The sequence below is a fragment of the Chrysemys picta genome, chromosome 5 (genome assembly GCF_011386835.1).
Source record: "Chrysemys picta bellii isolate R12L10 chromosome 5, ASM1138683v2, whole genome shotgun sequence".
NCBI classification, from domain to species: Eukaryota; Metazoa; Chordata; order Testudines; family Emydidae; genus Chrysemys; species Chrysemys picta.
Genome location: NC_088795.1, coordinates 15755199 through 15772676, shown reverse-complemented (window position 1 = coordinate 15772676; position 17478 = coordinate 15755199). Strand labels below are relative to the sequence as shown.

The following is a 17478-nucleotide window of genomic DNA, read 5'->3' as shown; positions in this document are numbered from 1 at the left end:
GACACAGAGCTAGTGAAGTGCCGGTGTTTCTTACCAGCAAAAGAGAATGCCATCATCTCTCTGATGTGTGGAGCTGCAGTGGGTGGACGGTAAGCAATCTTGCCATGGTTTATATCCGCTTGCGTGAAATACTTGACTGGGGAGAGGGGCCTGTCTCTGTGCTCCACGATTCCTAGAGAGACAGAGAGCTCACGTTAACAAGAGGCATCCATTTCATTTTTAACACTAAACAATCAAGGCTCAGCTACTGTCCCTTCACCCCCTGTAATGCTATTTATGTCTTCAATGTTATCTCTGCTCACGTTCTCCAGAATGGGTCACCCAGCCACAGCCCATTTGGCTGCATTCGCACACAGTGAAGCTCTTTGGACCTAACCGAGGACACTGGGAATTAAACACAGATTTCTAATTGAGTAAGCGCTACAGATGCTTATGGATGGAGAGGTGAAAAGAGCAAGATCATTGGGTGCAGTGTGCAATGTATTCCAGACACTGACATTACAGAAAGCTGGTTGGGCACTGCTCACTCCTCTGCTAACTGAAGGAATCAGGTTGAGAAATAGATGGTTTGAAAAGTATTGAAGGAGGATAGAGAGATTAATACCTGCCTGCACAGACAGATACTTTGGATAAAGCTAGAGAACTTAGAAGAAATGGCAAGAAAAGCACAGAAGTCCTTAGCCTCCAGCACTAAGACTTTTGTTTAAAAAAAAAAGCATATTAATATCACATCTTGCCTTGATTTGGCTGCAGAGATACAGTCACATTGAACATGATTTTCCCACTCGGACTCTCTGAGTCTACAAAGGAGAGATGATGAGGCTCAATCACTGTCACCCGATCCTCCAGTGCCTAAAAAACACATTATACAATGAACACAAAAGCCAATGGCACCTGGAGATTTGCTCAGAAATATAACAAATCAATTGAGAGAGTTGTTCCCCAAAGGAACCAGTCCTTAAACACAAGAGTCTCAGAATACCTGATCTTTAAAGTTACACATTTAGATCCCTGACAGCGACATGCTGGGAGAGCCTTGGCCAAGTCACTTGATCTCACTGTGCCGTCTGTCCAACAGGGCAATACTCAGCTACCTTTAGGAGGTGCTGTGGGGTTCACTACTGGTTAAAAGTACCTCTGTGCAGAAGGCCAGCGCAAGGCTTATTCACCACCTATGACCTAATGTTATAAACCAGATTCAGATTCTCAGGGAAGGGGCTACAGGAGTGGCAAAAATTAATCATTAAGAAGAGAGAGCAGTTTATTTCACATCAGTGATGAGTCTTCCTTTCTCCAGAGAACCAGTGGGAATCAGAGATGAACTATACAGAGATTTTACAAGAAAGTTTACATGCAAGAAAGTTAAGACCCCCCCCCTGCCGTCCCTTACACTCTTGTGCAGGCTATCCTGACCTGGGCTTGGTCTGGGAACGGAGGTGTGAACAGAGCTACTGCTGCCCCAATTTCCCTCACCAATCTGGGGACTGGGAGGCCAGGAGTGAACAGAGTCCTGGCTCAGTCTCCTCCCCCCCATCCAAACACACCAGCCAGTACAGCAGAGCTGACAGGGCACCGTGTCACAGCTTGTTCCTGGCATGGCCTTGCTGCAGATTACTACCCCACGTTGGAGCAAGGAGAAGCAGAAAGGGATATGTGCCTCAGAGCAGTGCTCCTTATACATCCCCCCTCACACACACTTTTAGCAGAATGGATGAGGAAAAAATAATCAATGTGATTTAAAACTACTGGGTGAAGGTACAAGTCATTCCCTAGCCAGCTTATTGGTCAGATATGTTTTGAGTGAATCTGCTTTTTTTTAAAAAATCCTGAAAAATTTCCAGCAATTTCCATGGAAATGAAAAGGAATAGCAGCTTTTCCTTTTCTATTCAAGCCTTTTAAAACTGCGTACTGTTTCCTGCACTACAAGAACATTATCAATGCAACACTTCCAAAGAGCCACTGTGGTGTGGGAGCACACTGTACTGCATATTATATACATATAACTTGTGGATGTATGAGAGTCTTAATGCAGTGGAATTAACTAACATAAGAACAGCCATACTGGGTCAGACCAAAGGTCCATCTAGCCCAGTATCCTGTCTACCGACAGTGGCCAATGCCAGGTGCCCGAGAGGGAGTGAACCTAACAGGTAATGATCTCTCTCCTGCCATCCATCTCCACCCTCTGACAAACAGAGGCTAGGGTCACCATTTCTTACCCATCCTGGCTAATAGCCATTAATGGATTTAACCTCCATGAATTTATCTAGTTCTCTTTTAAACCCTGTTATAGTCCTAGCCTTCACAACCTCCTCAGGCAAGGAGTTCCACAGGTTGACTGTGCGCTGCGTGAAGAAGAACTTCCTTTTATTTGTTTTAAACCTGCTGCCCATTAATTGCATTTGGTGGCCCCTAATTCTTATATTATGGGACCAAGTAAATAACTTTTCCTTATTCACTTTCTCCACATTACTCATGATTTTATATACCTCTATCATATCCCCCCTTAATCTCCTCTTTTCCAAGATGAAAAGTCCTAGCCTCTTTAATCTCTTCTCATATGGGACCCGTTCCAAACCCCTACTCATTTTAGTTGCCCTTCTCTGAACCTTTTCTAATGCCAGTATATTGGCATTAGAAAACTGCTGCAAGAGGTCACTGAGTTTAATACTCCATCTGGATCCTAAAAGGGCCCAGATCATTTCGTGATCACCAACATCTGTATCTATTCAAGCTAAGTTAATTACATGGGCAATTAAACCCCCTTATGCTTTAGAGCATAAGATGATCATCTGCTGAGGATCAAGAAGAATTTTTTCCTCCCACTCACCATATCGTGTAGTCTACTTACTACCTCATAATACCAAAAATATTATAATGGCATTATATAAATCAGTGGTATAGCCTACCCTAGAATACTATGTTCAGTTCTGATTACTGCATAGCAGAAATAGAAGAGATTCAGAAAAAAGAAACTACAAAGAACAGAGGAATGGAAAACCTCCTTATGAGGAGAGATTGAAAAGACGGGGAGTGAAATCCTGACCCCACCGAAGTTCCCAAGAAAACTCAAATTGACTTCAATAGAGTCAGGACTTCACCCTGAAAATGTTTAGTTTAGAGAAAAAAAATGAAGAGGGAATGTGATAGATATATACAAGATAATGAATGTTACAGGTAGGTTTGGAAAGATTAGATTTTTATCGGTCAATGTCAATAAACAATGATTTCACCATACACACACAAACCAATGAAAAAATATTTCCATTGATAATAATCCAAATTTACAGACAGGCAAAGTAAGAAAACTGCTGCTTGGGAACTTATTAGTGTCCCACCTTCATGTGTATATAAAAAGGGTTGGAATGCCAGTGTTAGGAAGGGATTTCTCCTCCCCCACACCCACAGTGTGTTGGGTTGGGTTTTTTAAAAATCTCCTTCCAGTGATGCATCAGGAATGGCCACGGCTGGAGATGGCACACACTTGACGGGGCGGACCAGGACTCTGTGGTGGTATTGAGAATTCTCTCTCTCGGGTGCTTGCCTGGCTGGTTCTTGCTCACATGCTCAGGGTCTAACTGATCCTCACATGTGGTGTCAGGAAGGAGTCGTCCCCCAGCTCAGATTGGCAGTGACCTTGGGATTTTTTCACCTTCCTCTGCAGCGTGTGGGTGCGGGTCACTTGCCAGGATCACCTGGGCAGTGTCTCACAATCATTTCCCTGCCATTGCAAGGGCCTTGGTCACTGGTGAACTCAGTCACTCCTATTCTCTGCCTGTGGCACATAATAGCTAGTCTCCTATGGGCTGTAATACTTTGATCTAATTTTGGTTGTTGGGTTAGCATGTGGGTGCTGGGTGTTGCCAGTGGCCTGGGATATACAGGACGTCAGACTGCATGACCTGGTGGTCCCTTCTGGTCGTAAACTCTATGACTATGTATGGAATTCCCATGTTTCAGTATTACACAATTGGCTAGATCTATTATGAGGTGTGATTTTACCTGTCTCTGAAGTGTCAGATACTGACGAATGCTGAAGGCAGGATTCTGGACAACATGGACTAATAGCCTAGGAGTCATGAGACCAGGATTCCATCCCTGGCTCTGCCACTGTAGGACCTCGGGCTAATTATATGTGCTCTCTGTGCCTCAGTTTCTCCATTTGTAAAATGAGGACAATGAGATTTAGCCACCTTTGTAAAATACTTTGAGATCCTCAGATGAAAAAGTGAATTAATTATCTTGTATGGTAAGCCTGTAATTCCTACAGTACTTTCTTGTATCCAAATACACTGCACAATGAATAAAAAAACAGATAACCCCAACCTTATGTCCAGTGCTCACTGTGGGAGTATATTTGTCCTCAGCCTAGTTGGATTAAAGTTCTAGTTTTGATGCTGCCATTATGCACCATTACAGCAACATTCCTGACAAACTACATCTTAAAAAACAGGTAGGAGTAAAAAGCAAAAGCAAATTAACTCTAATATACACCATTCATTAAATAAATCAGTATTTCGGGACACCTGTTCAACCCCACTGTTTTCAGCACATTTGCACAAGTGTATCTGAAAGGAACTTAGAAAACAATTCTGCTGATGATGCACATGAAGGAATAGAATCCAGCTTGCTACCTCTTAGCTACGTTGGCTCTGTCCAGCTAACAGAAATTGATGGCAGTGGAAGTTCTTTTTGACACTGACTCCAGCAGATACGGCTCTGATGCATAAAGAGAACAAGTCTCATGACAACGATGGTGTCAATTTTACAGAGCCACTTTTTGGAATAAAACTGCACTTTAACAATGACAGAATTTCCTTCCACCCCCACAAATGTGATCTCAGCTTACACTCAGCTAGCGTTTGCCATCAGAGAAGCTACATGCTCACCTCATCAATCATATCTTTGGGGAAAGGTGTAACTTGATGCATAATTGAAAAAGGAAACACTAGAGATACATGCCCAGCTTAATCGTCAAACTTTCATTTAACTTTCTTTGACCTTTCTAGTCCAGATCAGTCAAACCAATCTTGTGCTGTAGAAGGACTTAGCATTGAGCTCATTCTTTAGCAAAGACACCAGTCTAATTCTGAAGGAATTTAGACATTTGAAAACGGATTAGCAGAACTCAATCACGCTGACATGGGAACTGCAGTCTTTTTATGATGAGAAGAGTTAATGTTATGGTCCCTTTGTAATTGCCTCCAAGGCATATTTGTCTCTCAAAGAGGTTGTGATGAGCCCCCTCAAGTAAAGCACAATATTTTATGACACTGTTGGATTTTGTGGTCTAATTAGCTATAAAATCCAGCATTGCATGGAGCAATCGGACACCTCCCCCATGAATCTTGTTTTAAAAAAAAAATGCAAAGGAAAACGATACATTACCGAATATTGCTCCAAATAACAGCTTGAACAGATTTTATTATTGCCAGCAGGTTGCCCTTATTTTAAACCTTGATAAGACCACTGTGCCATGATGATCTCACTGCTCCCAGTTTCACCACTCCCTTCAGTTCCTTCACCCATTCCTGTCTTCCTACCTCACCAATCCCAATGTGTGGAATGAACTCCCTCCCAGACTCAAGGCCTTCCTCCCTCAGTGCCACCTGGAAACCTATTTCTTCTAAGAAATCACATGCTAACTACTCTCTTCCACAGTATATCGCTCACCAGGTTAGCACTGAACCTTTACCTACCCAATATGAAACAGCAAGAACTCCCCACCCACCCCTATTACACCTGAAAGGATGGTCCCAGGGTGGGGCTTGTGAGACCTGGCTTCATTTCCTGGCCTCATCACAGATTTCCGGTGTGACTTTGGGCAAGTCACTTACGGGCCAGATTTTCAAAGGTATTCAGGTGCCTAAAGATGCAGATGCCTAAAGAAGCCTAGTGGAGTTTTGAAAAGCACCAGGGTGCCTAACTCCCATTTACTTTCAATTTCAGTGGGAGTTTGGTACCTAAGCGCTTCTGAAAATCCCTCTTGGCGTCTATCTGCATCTTTAGGCACCTAAATAGCTTTGAAAAGCTGGCCCTAGTCTCTCTGCTCCTTAGTTCCCCCTCTATAAAATGGGCATAACAGCACTGCCCTACTTCACAGAGGTGTGGTGGGGCATGCAGAGACTGTGCTAATGGGAGTTGTATAAGGATCTACAATAGGCAGATCTAAAGTTATCTCTATCCTCCCCTTGTGTTTTTGTCTATCTGCAAGGTTATTTGGGCCGGGACTCTGTCTTTATCTGGATTTATGACAGAGCCAAGCATGCCGTAGGCACTTAACTCATCATGAATAAAGAATGAATAGCTAATAAGGTCAGACATGCCTGTGCATCTCATTCAGACGGCTAGCCCTGGTTCCCAACACCAGCCATCTTGCACCCCTGCCTACAGCTCTGACCTTCTCTCCTAGCCCCTCCACTCAGCAATGGCTTTTCTCACAGGCAATTCCAAGCCATCTCCCATATGCTTGGACGCCTGCCCCAAAGTTGTTCACCAGGCCACCTTCAAATCCCTCCTAAAGCCTCACTTCGGCCATCTGTGAGCAAACATGGCGGGGGTGGGGGGTGTGACGGGTTGGAGCACAGAAACCCCCTTGGGAGCTGCCAACTGATGTGCCAAGACTACCCCTGTTCCTGTTTTCCCTGCCAGCTCAGAACTCCAGCACCCTGTCTTGCTGAGCCAGACACTCCCGTCTGCTCCAACACAGACCCAGAGTCAGAATTACTTGCTCCAAAGCTGCAGGTTTACCTGAAAACAGCTCACAGTAGTGTGCTTGTCTTTAGCACTCAGATGCCCAACTCCCAATGGGGTCTAAACCCAAATAAATCCGTTTTACCCCGTATAAATCTTATGCAGAGTAAACTCATAAATTGTTCGCCCTCTATAACACTGATAGAGAGATATGCACAGTTGTTTGCTCCCCCAGGTATTAATACATACTCTGAGTTAATTACTAAGTAGAAAGTGATTTTATTAAATACAGAAAGTAGGATTTAAGTGGTTCCAAGTAGTAACAGACAGAACAAAGTAAGTCACCAAGCAAAATAAAATAAAATGTGCAAATCTATGTCTAATCAAACTAAATACAGATAATCTCACCCTTAGAGATGCTTCAGTACGTTTTTTCCTCAGACTGGACACCTTCCAGGCCTGGGCACAATGCTTTCCCCTGGTACAGCTCTTGTTGCAGCTCAGGTGATAGCTAGGGGATTCTTCATGATGGCTCCTCTCCACCCTTGTTCTCTTCCACCCCTTTATATATCTTTTGCATAAGGCAGGAACCCTTTGTCCCTCTGGGTTTCCACCCCCCCTCACTGGAAAAGCACCAGGTTAAAGATGGATTCCAGTTCAGGTGACATGATCACATGTCACTGCAAGACTTCATTACCCACTTGCCAGCACACACATATACAGGAAGACTCACAGGTAAACACAGCCATCTGCAGACAATGGTCCTGGTTAATGGGAGTCATCAAGACTCCAACCACCATTAATGGCCCACACTTTGCATAATTACAATAGGCCCTCAGAGTTATATTTTATATTTCTAGTTTTAGATACAAGAGTGGTACATTTATACAAATAGGATGATCACACTCAGTAGATTATAAGCTTTGTAATGATACCTTACAAGAGACCTTTTGCATGAAGCATATTCCAGTTACATTATATTCACTTATTATCATGTTTTTATAAAACCATATAGACTGCACACCGTCACAGGGGGAAGTGCAGGAAGAATATACCTTTTAGCAGGTAGCAGAGCCATTGAGATGTCCACATGCCTTAATCACCACATGACCTTATTACAACCCACTATCAACTTGTCTGTTTATGACCCTCACTTGCTGGGTCTCATTGACTCTCTGCGGCACAGACTGGATCTTTACTTATTTTCATAAGGCAGAGTCACAGGGTGACTGGCCCCTTTAAGGGGAGACGGGCCAACCACACCTGGCCATAATTAATTAGCTGCTTCCAGCCGGAGGTGGAGGGACTAAGGAGGGTCCGGTGACAGCTTAATGGACATATGGGCCTTATAAAAGGACTGAGAATGAGATCAATCTTGAGGTGGAACCACAGGCAGTGGGCAGGCTTCTATGGAAGGCCTGATCCAGGGTCTGCAGGAGACGAAGTACTCCCAGAAAACGAGTGTGGCAGCCCAGTGCTCTGTACCACAGCAGGGAAGGATTCAAGGAACAGAGCCCAAAAGTGGCTGAGAATGGTACTCCACGGGAACCAGCTTGGGGACCCAGAGCTCTGTCCCAGAACCAGAATAACTCACACAGGTAGCCAAGAAAGGGGCTGCGAGCAAGGCCCAGAGGGTGAGCGAAGAGGCAGAAAGACCTTTTTGTTTGTTGAACTGTTGCTACAGGTTTGCTTGTGATTTGGCCAGAGGGCTAAGTCCCATCTCCAGCACAGACCAGCATGTGGAGAGCCAAAGAGACCCACCTCAGAGGAGGAAATTGAGGGAAATGTGTGACCAGCAATGTGTGCTATGGGGTAGCTACGCCCCAACAACAGGTACCCAGTACACTTCTGAGCATATTAATAACAACAATGCCATTAAGCCAGTGTCACAACATGTTAGCTCAATGCTGTCAGGGGTTGTACAACCCAACATCAAGACAATGATGCTGAATTCTCCCTGAAGATATTTTGAAACGATCTTAAAATCAGGGTCATGCTGAAAATAACAAGTGTGAGTAGCAATCCTACACTTCAAAAACAGGCCATATGGACCAAACTCAACCCTGGTGAATCAGGTACAGGTCCCATTGACGCTAATGGGAATTGCATCAATTTATGCCAAGGCCGAATTTGGCCCAATTTGTAGAAGGTCTGAGTTTCTCTGTATTAATCACTGAACCATGAACTCCTGATGCCCACTGACCTAACTGAAAAGACTCTTCTTGACATCAGTGAGCCTTGTATCAGTCTGCATTGAGAAAGGAAGAGTCGAACTAAGGTCTATTTGTTGGCATAAAGCATGGGTCTCAGTGGGTTATGCTATCAGCAGAACACTCCAAGGAGGATTCAGGTATACAACAGCATTCTGCTAGGTCACAGGAACAGAGCAGACAGCAGAACAAAGCAAAAATATACGCCAAATACACTACATACACCTGCCAACCCCTACCAGACTTCTTGTGTGTCTAATTTAATTCCCACCAGCCTTGCAGGCGTCTCTTCAAATTAAAATGATTAGGGAAACAACTGAATTAGATTACATGACAGTATAAAAACGCAATACTTACTTCCAGTGCCAATGCTTCAAAAAGAGTAATTTACAATGAAATGTAATAGACATGTCTGAATGTTTTAGGAAAATATAATAATAAATGTTTCTGGGTGTCAGATTGATGGATTGGAACTTTGTCATTGTGAGCGGACTGTGATCTTTGTAAATATGGATTGCAGTGTAGTTACTCATAGATCTATTTGTTATTGTCTCTCTAGCCCAATGCTTTTTGCCTTTTCCCACTGTAATGGCCTCTGTAATACATGGGGTTTTAAGAACTGGGGGAATTCTTTGAAAAGATGTTAAAATGTAGTTTCTTCCTTTATCTTCTTTATTAAGAGCCTCTACAATCTACAATTTTATCTCAATCACCTCTGTTCATATTGATTTTCCAACTTTTTTTTTTTACATTTCAACATCTGAGCTGACTATGATTCATTTCACTTTTCTTTTTTCTACTATGCATCCAGCTGTATAGCACTCTTTCTTTAAACTTCCCTTGATCTTGAATCAGGTACAATGCACAGACTGAACAACATTAAGAGGAAGCAAATAGTGATAATTGTTCGGTGGCAAAGTCTGGTCTCAGTGCACTCCCATAATGAGAAGGAAAAATGCAGTGACAATTATTCAGTGGCTTTGGGGTAGACTTACAGTCATGTGGAGAGAGGACCCAAGTGAGAGCTGTGGTGCTTCAGGTATCTGTGGGAGAATGGCAATGTTGAACATGTGGGTCTCCAGGTGGGTTTGTGGAATAGCAGCACTCGATACCTGTAAATGCAAGAACACAATTCATTCGCAACGATGAAGAACTGCTATTGCTTGAAAACACAACTGCCTTTCTAGGCCCTCTTCTTAACCTCTCCTACTCCTCCTTCTAGGGTGACCAGACAGCAAGCGTGAAAAATCAGGACAGGGGGTGGGGGGTAATAGGAGCCTATATAAGAAAGAGACCCAAAAATCGGGACATCTGGTCACCCTAGCTCCTTCTGGCTTTGGTAGGACAAAGTTAGGGGCTGATCCTGAGAACATGAGCCAGCAATAGAACTAGATGATAAATGCTGAAAAAAATCATACTGTACCTTCAACCAGATGTCTCTTACGGTTGCTTCTCTGTAATCCAAATGCACTCACATAGTAGGTGCCAGACTGTACTATGCTTTGATCAGGGCCTGCTCCAGGCACCAGCTGAGCAAGCTGGTGCTTGGGGCGGCAGATTGTTCGAGGCGGCATTCTGCCCAATCCTAGGGCGGCACGGCCGCTTTTTTTGTTGTTGTTGTTCCGCTCCGGCCACCCTGTAGGGGGCGGCGGCGCGGAGGACCGGAGTGCCCTGCAGGGCAGTCCTCTTCCTTCCCTCCCCGCTGACCAGAGCGGAGCCCTCGCGGCAGGTGGCAGCGCCCCCGCTGTAGCCCTGGCCGCCCCCTTCTCTCTCTCTCTCCTGCCTGCTCCGTCCCCCTCCCCCACCCCAGCCAGTCCCCCTGCACCCGCGCTCCGGCCACGCCGTAGGGTTTTTTTGTTTTTTTTTCGCTTGGGGCAGCCAAAAAGCCAGAGCCGGCCCTGGCTTTGATACAATATACTATCAAGGTTAAGGCTGCACAAGACGACTTTGTGCTCCACACTGGAAGATGATCCATACCACCATCCCAATACCAAGATGAAATTAATATCTAACTCATCACAGTCCAGTTGCAGTTGCTGCTTCTTTTTTTCTTTTTATAAACACATGGAACCAGCAAAATTATTTTTACAAAAATTTAAAAGCACTAAAACATAGCGTAAAAACTATGCTAGAAAAGCTTAGAATAATCCTGAAAGTCGGCAACCGCCCTTAGCTCTCATTGCCTTCCCTGCTCAGCACCCCACATCGGCACTCAACACCAGGGAAGGATTAGGCCCCAGTATGTCCTTGACTTCAATAGAACTTCAAACAGTTTGCTGAGTAAGAATGGACTTAACACCCGCTTCAAGTTGAGAACGTGCATGAAAATGCTTTGTGGAATTGGGGCCTAAAAGAGTAAAACCGAAATGATTTTAATCACTCACAGGGTCTGTTTATGTTGATGTCATTTGAACTACAATTCCCAGAGCGCTGCTGAAAACACATAAGCCTGCCTTTTCTAGGAAGTCACAATCCACTGTTCTGCACTCAGACAGATGTATTATGATCTTCTGATGTGACACTGCACGCTGTAGCTTCTTTTCCCTATAGGGCGCCTCATACAATTATTGTCACTGCACCAAGAAACTAAAAACAAACGTCTGACTCATGCAAAAGGCATATACCTAACAGCAACATAGCAATTAAATTAAAGATTAGCTTGCTCAACATCTGGCACTCTCAACTTCCTCATTATCACTTATGTTAATTACTTCAGAAATTACCTTAATTGCCTGTCAGTAATAGCTTCTAGGTTGTAAACCAAATGTAACAAATATTGCACGCAAATATTCATGTTGACTTAGCATTATGGGAGACTGTTAAACTTCCCAAGCAAAATGCAAGGTACTGTCTGAGGGATTTTATGATCCTTCTGCCTACTGGGAAGGTGGGGTTTATTTTATTAGAATGGCTGCTGGGGTGTATTTTGTGCCTTTTTGTCTATATATACACATTTATTGATGGAGTGTGAGGAGCAGTCTGTTATGAAAATTAAATTATTACATGAGGGAACCCCGGGAGAGAGATGGGCACTTGGCCTTGGTGTTTTCAAATCTAACTCAACTCTCAAAAAAATCCACTCGCTGCTCAGAGTAAGCACAGTACGTTTGGGGAGAGCAGGCTGCATTTTTCATACAAAACAAAGAAGTTAAATCCCTGCTTTACGTGCAAAACAGAACTTAATGCTGGAGTCGTGAGCCACACCTCCATAATTGCAGCAGCAAATCTCGAGGTGATGCTTTTCTCAGGGATGAATCACCCAGATACAGAGATATACATATGGGAGGGGGCCTGGCAGTGGAAAACTCTGCAACCATCTCCTCATGGAGTGTTGTTTCCTTCCCCTCCTTCTGCTCCCCACTCAGTCATTCCCAGGACATCGCCTAAGGCACAGCTGTCCCCTGGAAACTCCTTATCTTGGAAAAGGGTTCCTATTACAAGAGGTTACAGAAAGATAAGAGTGCAATAAGCTGGGTTATGTCTTTCTAGCGATGTCTGTGGGGCTGGTGGGGAAAATACGCCTCTCGGCCCCACCGCCCTATTCCCTTCCAAACGTGGGTGCCAGTCCCAGACCTCCCCTACGCACCAACACTGACTCCATCGCAGGGCTCCTGAAAAGTGGAGTGCCCTGAGCATCGGCATTTTTAAACAACAAATATTCTGTGTAGATCCAGATACTATCACTTCCCCAGCAAGCATCAGTCTCTGGGCACACTGAATCATAGAATATCAGGGTTGGAAGGGACCTCAGGAGGTCATCTAGTCCAACTCCCTGCTCAAAGCAAGACCAATCCCTAGACAGATTGTTGCCTGAGATCCCTAAATGGCCTCCTCAAGGATTGAGCTCACAACCCTGGGTTTAGGAGGCCAATGCTGTAATGAGTCTGCGGATTTCATTCTCGGGCAGTCCTAAGCCAGGCCATGCACATATAAACCATTGTGCACCTGTTCATTCTGGGGACAGTCATTCTCTCACACCTTTTTAATGACTTTACTCCTCCATCTCCTGCCTAGAGAGGCTACCAGCAGGATATCACTACTGGAGTGGTGCAATTTAACTTCCTCTCAAGAGTCTACTCCTCTTTGAGATGGACGTCGAATCAGACAAACTTCTAGGAGTTGGCAGTCCCTTGGTATGTCGTTTGAAAGGCAATTTTCCCTAGATCTGCAATGTGGTCTGTGACTTTCTGAACGAGGTCAACATCACCATAGAAGAGTTGGCCTAATAAATCAGCTCTGCAGATGGATACCTCTACTACTGCAGTCGTTACAAGGGGCCAAATCCTGCAGTCGGACAAAACTCTCTTTAGCATCAGTGGGAGTTTTACCTGCATTAAGACTAAGATTTGGTCCTACCTACAGGGAGCCTTTTTATGATTAAACCTGTCAGTCAGCAGGCACCAATATTGATCCTGAAAATGGATAAGGCACAGCAAACAGAGTAAGTCCCAGAGGAAAATAAAAGCTGCTCTAGGACAGATGGCAAGACGGGCAGTACCTGGAAATAGAAGGAGTCGCTCTCCGCCTGGGATCCAGAGTGCCTATACCAAACAATGCCTTCGTTGACGTCCCGCTGGGTGAAAGAGGTGGTTGGCGTGGCGGCTCTTCCATCAGGCAGACGCTGCCATGAGTCAGCTGGGCCATCTGCTGGCATTGGAACCAGAAGAACCACCTCCCCTGAGAAAGCAGAGGTGAATGGGGAGAGGTCATGCATGAGACAAGGAGGAGTGTGTGTCCTTCCCCACCACCAATGTGCATTCAAAGGGGAAAAAGTCTTCACCCACTGGCAGCCTCTTCTGTTTACTGGTCTGGCTCTAGATGAGAACACTCCAAAATCACCAGCCTCCGAACGCCCCTGGGCAGTAGGGGAATCCATTTCTGGAGATGGGTGACAGGCACAGGGAAGATTCCAGAGGCCACGTAGGAGGCATATGGCTGAGCCAGCAACCAAACCCATGTTTCCCAAGTGCCAGTACACTGCTCCTAGACCCCGCTACTTACTCCTATGTGTACAGAGAGGTTTGTGTCAACATATGGAGTGCACTTGAATTCTTTCTGGCCCAGTTTGTTTGATGCTTTTGTGCACCTTTTAACCCCATAATTTTATTCTTTACTAATTTCATTAAGTGGAAATATTGAGCACATATAGAAATGCCAAACTAATACATTCAAACACCCAGTATTATTAGCTGATGTAAAAAATCTGCAAATCTATAGCGTCTAGTCAGAATAATATTGAAGGGTTAAAATCCATGTGCATTTTATATAACAACCTGGTATATGGATTGGGCCAGCTCTTTTTCAGACCCAAAGTCCACAGTTTGGTTGAGAGACCAGAGGCCTAGCTAATAGTGATTAGCTAAGAGAAAAGCAAAAAGATAACATTGCCTTTGCTAAGATATGCTTGGTCAGTAGAAATGCCAGATGTTGAAGCAATAACTGAATAATTATGTTTCATCCAATGTTTCAAATTGAACAAAGGATCCCTGTTCCTATTGTGTTTCTCCTGAAAGGAAAACAGTCTTCCCACAGATCCAACCTCAAGTTTATGAAAAATTGGCACATGTCAATATAAGATATGGCATCCTTCCACCTCTTTTCCAAGGGACCAATGCCCTGCCTTAAGACATAAAGGAGACAATCTGTATTGTCATATACTCTCACTGTTTCTTTGCTTTAACCCCTAGGAATGTACCTGTTGGACAATCAAAGGAGTTGCTCCATTCCTATGGACCCCAAATCAGAATTCAATATATATAATTTTATACTAATAACCTTTTATCAAAGTATTAATTAAATGTTAACTTGCTAACTTGAGACCATGGGCGGAGACATTATGTAACCCTTTAACCATTGGCTAATGTGCTATCTTGTCTTGCTGCAAAACCTATCCCGGGGTGTGGAACTGCCTACCCCGTCACTTTCCCCCGCCCATGGAAAATCTATATATTCCATTGTAATCAATTGATTGACAGTGTCTCTGAGCCTAATAAGCAAGGTGGCACTCCGCCAGCACTGTATGTAATAAACTCCTATGCTTGACCTCTACACGGTGTGGATTTATGTCCTTCAAATATTCAGTTTAAAGATCCCCTGATATCACACAGAAAACATTCTGTTTATATCAGCTTTTACACACAGCCAGACAGAACCTCAGCTGATGTAAATTTTCCTAGCTCCACTGGGTTCAATGCAGCCATGACAATGTTTATCACTGGAGGATCAATCCTGTTATTGATCAACTTTGACCCTCCAGATACATATAGAAGAAGATTCTTATCCCTTACTCATGTTGAACAACATTTTACTCCATGAGTAGCCCACTGACTTCCATGAGACTACACAGAGTCAAGTGCTACTCACTGAAAGGGCATCAAAATCTTGGTCCTAAATATTTTATTTATTTTATTGAGCAACATAATTCAAAGTTTGCTCAAAATCTCATATATAAATACAAACAAATCAAACAAAAAACTTATGAAAAAAGACACTATCAAAATGATAAAACATCTTTAAAAAGTAGATGATATCTAACTGGTAATCAAATAAGAAACCCATGTGATCTTAAATGTCTTTGCCTCATCTCTGAATGGGTATTAGGAGGTTCTCTTGGGATTCATGCATTCCTAACCCTGCATCCGTTCTGACACTAAAGTAAATGATTCCATTTAGCTGAAGGTGTAGATTCCTTTCTTCGGTATCTTCTTATAAATGTTTTTGCCACTGACAGTGCTACTCCCATAGGGCTGCTGTGATGTCTATTTAATCTAGAACTTCTAAATTATTTCAAAATGCAAACACCTGGGTTAAATAAACCCACACACTTGGTAAATCAGGTATATATATTCAATAACTTCAGAACAAAACATGGTCGCATGTCTAGAATGATGGCCCAACCCTGCACCATTGACTTCAATAACAGTTTTTCTGTTAATTGCAATAGGAGCATTATAGAGATTTTTCCTCATATTAATGGGTTCTAGATCACATTTTGTATACAGTTCTAGGGCTGGATCCTCAGCACATATAGTTTAATCAATTTTAAGGACAGAAAGGACCATTGTGACTATCTGGTCAGACCTTCTGTACAACACGGGTACGTCTACACTGCACTCTAAGCCCAGATCTGTGGGACCCATGCTTGTAGACTTGGTGTTTCTAACCCCATGCTCGAGTGTCCATACTGCATTGTAATCCTGGCTTTGCAACCACTACACCTGGGTCTCACAGCCATGCTAACACATCCATACTGCACTATGCAGACCTTCGGTGTATGGCTTGACCTGCATCCACACTGCAAAATGACCGGGCTTGGACCTGAATTACTGCGTAACTCAGGTTCTTAAGGCTCTTACGGGGTATTAAGACCAGGGTCCTGAGTGCTTGCTGACTGATTTGTGTGTGGATGTTAAGGGCTCTTGGGCTCAAACCGGAGTCAGAGCCTGGGGTTACTGCGCAGTGCAAACATACCCACGCCGACCACAGGATTTCCCTGAATTAATTCCTGCGTCACGTGTAATAGCTGTGGCTGAACTACAGCAAATCTTTTAGAAAAACCTCCAATATCTTGATTTTAAAATGGTCGGCGACGGAGAATCCACCACAACCCCTTGGTAATTATTCCAATGGCTAATTATCCTCATTGTTAACATTTTCCACCTCATTTAGGGTCTGAATGTGTCTGGCTTCAACTTCCAGCTATTTGCTCTTGTGATACCTTTGTTTGCTAGAATGAAGACCCCTCTATCACCAAGCTTCTTTTCTCCAGGTAGATACTTATAGACTGTGATCAGGTCATCCTTGACCCTTCTCTTTGATAAACTAACCAGACCGAGTTCCGTGAGTCTTTAGCAATAAGGCATGTTTATCAATCTTTTAGTCATTCTCAGGGCTCTTTTCTGACGAGTCTCCAATTTTTCAACAAAAAGAACAGGAGTACTTGTGGCACCTTAGAGACTAACAAATTTATTTGAGCATAAGCTTTCGTGGGCTACAGCCCACTTCTTCGGAGGCATAGAATGGAACATATATTGAGGAGATTTATATACACATACAGAGAGCATGAAAAGGTGGGAGTTGTCTTACCAACTCTGAGAGGCCAATTAAGTAAGAGAAAAAAAACTTTTGAAGTAATAATCAAGATAGCCCAGTACAGACAGTTTGATAAGAAGTGTGAGAATACTTACAAGGGGAGATAGATTCAATGTTTTTAATGGCTCAGCCATTCCCAGTTTCTATTCAAGCCTAAGTTGATTGTATCTAGTTTGCATATCAATTCCAGCTCAGCAGTCTCTCGTTGGAGTCTGTTTTTGAAGCTTTTCTGTTGCAAAATTGCCACCCGCAGGTCTGTCATTGAATGACCAGACGGGTTAAAGGGTTCTCCTATTGGTTTTTGAATGTTATGATTCCTGATGTCAGATTTGTGTCCATTAATTCTTTTGCGTAGAGACTGTCCGGTTTGGCCAATGTATATGGCAGAGGGGCATGTAGGTCTCTAAGGTGCCACAAGTACTCCTGTTCTTTTTGCGGATACAGACTAACACGGCTGCTATTCTGAAACCAATTTTTCAACGT

The 17478-nt window shown here is 43.7% G+C and overlaps 1 protein-coding gene across 18 annotated transcripts in view; it reads right to left on the bottom strand.

The window, feature by feature from the left end:
• Window positions 1–17478, bottom strand: part of FRAS1 (Fraser extracellular matrix complex subunit 1) — a 293322-nt gene that overhangs the window by 83191 nt on the left and 192653 nt on the right. For all 18 annotated transcript variants that reach the window (XR_010601697.1, XR_010601696.1, XR_010601695.1 and 15 more), the window contains 4 exons: window positions 13403–13581; window positions 9900–10016; window positions 738–852; window positions 35–172 (listed from right to left, as the gene is read on the bottom strand). Coding sequence is in view for 15 of the 18 variants with exons in the window: in XM_065597477.1 (XP_065453549.1) it covers window positions 35–172; window positions 738–852; window positions 9900–10016; window positions 13403–13581 (549 nt within the window). In the remaining 3 variants the exon portion in view is untranslated. The remainder of the gene's footprint in view (window positions 1–34; window positions 173–737; window positions 853–9899; window positions 10017–13402; window positions 13582–17478) is intronic.